Source organism: Penaeus chinensis, chromosome 40, assembly GCF_019202785.1.
Source record: "Penaeus chinensis breed Huanghai No. 1 chromosome 40, ASM1920278v2, whole genome shotgun sequence".
NCBI lineage: Eukaryota > Metazoa > Arthropoda > Malacostraca > Decapoda > Penaeidae > Penaeus > Penaeus chinensis.
Window position 1 is genome coordinate 27,300,193 of NC_061858.1, and position 5,000 is coordinate 27,305,192.

At 39.2% G+C, this 5,000-nt stretch overlaps 1 protein-coding gene across 3 annotated transcripts in view; it reads right to left on the reverse strand.

Annotated features, from left to right (window-relative positions):
• LOC125046995 (arf-GAP with dual PH domain-containing protein 1-like) overlaps positions 1-3,665 on the reverse strand; it is a 19,511-nt gene extending 15,846 nt beyond the window's left edge. For all 3 annotated transcript variants that reach the window (XM_047645008.1, XM_047645007.1, XM_047645006.1), the window contains exon 1: positions 3,375-3,665. In XM_047645008.1, the coding sequence (XP_047500964.1) occupies positions 3,375-3,456 (82 nt within the window). In that variant the 5' untranslated portion in view covers positions 3,457-3,665. The remainder of the gene's footprint in view (positions 1-3,374) is intronic.
• Between the last annotated feature and the right edge of the window lie 1,335 nt (positions 3,666-5,000).

Here is a 5,000-nt window from a genome sequence, read left to right on the forward strand (position 1 = left end):
TGATCATTGTTACTGTCATCATTACTATTATTATTGTTGTTGTCATTATCATTATTATTATGATTAAAACTCTTATCATTATCATTATCATTATCATCATTATCATCATTATCATCATCATTATTATTATCCTTAATATCATTATCCTGTTCACTGTCATTAATATTATCATCATTATTATTAAATTATTAATGTCATTCTCATTATCATTATTATCATAATTACTATGAACATTATTATCAGAATCATTACTATTTTCATAATTAACATCATTTTGACCATCTTCATCATCTCATCACTTTATGACCATTATTTATAACATCCCAAATACCAACTACCATTAATATAATCAACAGCATGATCATCAAAATAATTTACATCCTTATATTTCCATTTCAAAACAAGCTGCTAAAAAGTTTTAAGTATTTCATGTAAACTGATTTCTTTTACAATACCTAATACAAACAAAGAATTACCTACGAGACCAGCCACCCCTTCAAAATTAATTGGACAGATAATAACACTAATGACGTTCATATACACAAATTGCAACGTATTTCCTGGGTGTGAACTGTGCCTGAATCATTGGGATTACCTGTGTTTGCTTCCTTAGGATATTCACACGTCCAGTTGTTGAAAGGAAATACACACGGTCACTTTAAAGTATTCATTCTGATATTTCTGAATACAGTTTCCCATGCCTTTTAAGGACAACAGAGCTCAAAGCTTCATGTGAACAGGCTGGGTAAAATACATATTTTCAATTGAAAGGATATACACACTGTCAATTTAAAGTATTCATTCTGAAATTTCTGAATACAGTTTCCCAGGCCCTTTAAGGACAACAGAGCTCCAAGCTTCATGTGAACAGGCTGGGTAAAATACATATTTTCAATTGAAAGGATATACTCACTGTCACTTTAAAGTATTCATTCTGAAATTTCTGAATACAGTTTCCCAGGCCCTTTAAGGACAACAGAGCTCCAAGCTTCATGTGAACACAGGCTGGGTTAAATACATATTTTCAATTTACTTTAAGACTTGATTACCTAAGCTCAAATCTTTCTAACTGTGCAAGCAAGGCATTGGGAATAATTTCCATATTGTTCTTTAAGATTAAAAAATTCATTTATTTCTAAAGCTATCAGGTAATATATTCATATAAGAGACTTGAGCAAAGTTTCCAGATAAAAATATTCTCCTTTATTATTCGAAGACATACTACTAATTTGCAGACATGCAATTTAAACCTCTCCTTCTCTTGCTTTTTAAGACATGAAATTTCACACTAGCAATAAAACACATTAAATGGCTAAATAAATAAAGAAAAAAAGGTTTAACTAGCTAACTTCTTTTGCACACATGATCCCACCTGATTAATGATTCTATAAATATTCTTTAGCATTACGGGGGGGTCCTCATGTGGGGAAGGGGAGGGGGGGTAAGCAAGGCCAGGAATTAGGGAGAGAGGGAGATGGAGAGAGAGGGAATAAGAAGAGAGGGGAAGACACAGTGAGGGGGAGAGTTAAGAAGGGGAATGTCAGAGAAAGGGAGTGAGAGAGAAAGAAAGAGGGGAAGAATGGGTGAGGGGAAAGAGGAAGAACAGGAGGAGTGGGGAGAAGGGAAGAGCAGGAATGGAGAGAGACAGTGAAAAAGGAAGGGCAACAGGGAAGGTGGTGAATGTGAAAGCGAAGATGTAGAGTGGGGAGAAGGGGAGAGGGAAATGGGAGAGAGGGAAAGTAAGTGTTGGGTGAGGGGAAGGAGTGGTAAGGAGAAAATGGAAGGGGAGGAGAAAAGAGGAGGAAAGAGGGAGAAAAGAGGAAAGAAGGAGAGAAGGGAAGATAGAGTGAAAAGAAAAGAGGGGGAGGGAATAGATAGAGAGAGAGAGAGAGAGAGAGAGAGAGAGAGAGAGAGAGAGAGAGAGAGAGAGAGAGAGAGAGAGAGAGAGAGAGAGAGAGAGAGAGAGAGAGAGAGAGAGAAGGAAAAGAAGGGAGTAAGAAAATATTACAACTCCTTTCTCCCTTTACGACTTCGGGAGGGGGAATTTCTGCTAGCTTATTAGAGCATGAAACATGAAAAAAAAAAGGTTCTGTGGTTTATATAGATGATAATGGGGTGATTTATGGTTCATTTCCTTTTGCTTAATAGTCAGTCTCACTTCAGGTTTCCCTAGATTAATGGCTTGAAAATGAGTAATAAGCTTTCCGAATATACCAACTAATGTGAAGAGCATAATATTAAAGATTTAGTTTTAGAAATTGAACTCAAATATATTAATAAATTGTGTCTACTTTTAATACATGTCTAAATCATATTCCACTAATTATTTCATATAACATCCAACTTGGCACTTCACAGCAGGTCAGTCCCCCCCCCCCCATTTTTCACTAGAAATTTAATACTAAACTGATGTATGATTTCTCTTTAACCATGCAAATTTTATTCCTCTAGCAGAATAAAATGGAAAAATGAAAACCACCACATACCCTTGAACTTCAAAGCTCAACATAAAATCATAAAACCTCCTCCTCCTACTACAAACGGTTATCAATAATGCACATGCAACATGCATTCACTGAACGTTGCTCCCGTGCCCATATTCCTCCACGCCTCGCCTTCACATACCTCCGGCAAGTAAGAGAAATAGGCAAACACTCCCCTTCAAGCATGGCCATGAACCCTTGACACTTGGCTGAAGGGGAAAAATACCCCCTTGCTCCTCACTCCTTCACACAGACAGAAAATACCACTCGATCACTCTATCATGCTATGCTTTCACTCTATCATGGTGTCCTTTCACTCTACATCATGGTATCCTAAAATACCCCCTCCTCACTCCTTCACACAGACAGAAAATACCACTCGATCACTCTATCATGCTATGCTTTCAGTCTATCATGGTATCCTTTCACTCTATATCATGGTATCCTACAACTCCCCCTCCTTACTCCTTCACACAGGCAGAAACCACCACTCGATCACTCTATTATTACCTTATGTCACTCTATATCACAGTATCCTTTCACTCTATATCACGGTATCCTTTCACTCTATATCCTGGTATCCTACAATAACCCCTCCTCACTCCTTCACACAGACAGAAACCAACAGTCGATCACTCTGTATCACGGTTTCCTTTCACTCTATATCATAGTATCCCATACTCGATCACTCTATCATATCCTTTCACTCTATAATGGTCCCCCTTCACACTATCACATCCCCCTTCATACTATCACGTCCCCCTTCACTCTACCACGTCCCCCTTCACTCTACCACGTCCCCCTTCACTCTACCACGTCCCCCTTCACTCAATCACGCCCCTTCACTCTATCACGTCACTCTACATCATGGTATCCTCCTGGTATCCTTACGTTGGTAGCCACAGTCAGCACACTCGCAGTTCCCCGCGAGTTTCACGAGGTCAGCGATCCTGCGAGAATTCCTATCGGTCATTGTGTTCCTCTTTCCTCACTTGCGACACACTGTAGGGGGGAAGAGAGGTTCCACTGGCATTATTTTCAGACTCGGCGGGAGTCCTTTTTCGGGAGTGAGAGAGTGGTTTCAAAAAAAAAAAGAGGAGGGGGAGGGGGTGTGTGTGTGTGAGAGAGAGAGATTGACACGTCTTTCCTCCACCACGTCTGAGCCACTACTGCGATGTTGGGAGTCCGACAGCGAGGATTTACTCTCTTTTTCTTGTGTTATTATTTTACGGGGGGAATTTGGTCTTTCTTGGGGGTTCTTCGTGGCGGATTGGGTGGATGGATTGTGCGATTCGGTTCCCCGCTGGGTGTGGTGGAGGTGCGGAGCGGAATAAGGGAGATATATGGGATTTATGTTGGATAGATACTACTGAATAGACGCACCCTAATGACGTCATCGTGAGTGTTGCCAGTGCGTTCATTTGGCCTACATATTTTTTTTATTATTTTTCTAAGGTCAAATATTGGTGTTTTTTGTTTTTTTTTCAGTTTCAAAGAGCAAATTGTATTTCGTTCCATAGCCAAGAATTGCGAGGGAGCATATCTTAAGGTCATGGCAGGAACTTCCAATGCAACTGAGGAAGTGCCTCTGTGTCATAGAAGAAGGCACAGCGATCACTAATCCTTGACAGAGACGTGACATGTACTTTACCAAGATCAGATATATATCTTTCGTCAGGAATCGCATGTCAATCAAATTAACTTCTATCTACACCTCACAAAACACGTATCTCATTATCAACACCGATATTTCCTAAATTATAGTAATACTTCTTAAAATATCTGCAATACTGGCGATACATGAACATTTCTGGAAAGGATGAAAACTCTTGAAAAAAAAATGATGAGTGCCTCTCTCTTTCCTTCCCGTGAGTCACTTACGTCAGTGAAAATGCCCCAGTGTTTGTTCAGATCACGAATTTGAGAGAGGAGATGAATTTCTTTCTCTTATTTTTCGAGGGAAACTTTCTCTGGGCTCCTGTGAAGTTTGCGATAATTAAAACATAAAAAAAATAATCATTAATGCCTGACCATAAACTCTGAACCGGAAGGAATATGGATCACAACTTTTCAGTCAGTAAATCACCCCCCCCCCCTTAAGAAAATAAATACAGATAGAGAAAAGAAGAGACCTCACACACACCCACACTATTAAACGACCATACAAAAACACAAATAAACAAAATAAGTAAATAACTTGAACACGCGTTAAAACATTCCAAAGGCCAGGCGTTATAGCATGGGAGACTGAGATTTGCCAGCGTGAACCCTTGACATTTACAGCTCGTGGATTTGCGTGTTGCTGTCCATTCCTAGCAAGAGTGTGAGATGTGTTATAGTACAATTTGCTGCTTAAATCAGTTCAAGTTGTTTTAGTTTACGAGATTATGTTGTTGATGTACGAGATAGGAATGAATGTTATCAGATGGCTGTTATCTGAAATATTTTTATTGACTGTAAGATACATCAGCGCTTGGATTTTGTACGTGGTTAGTCATCACTCATGTGAAAGCAATG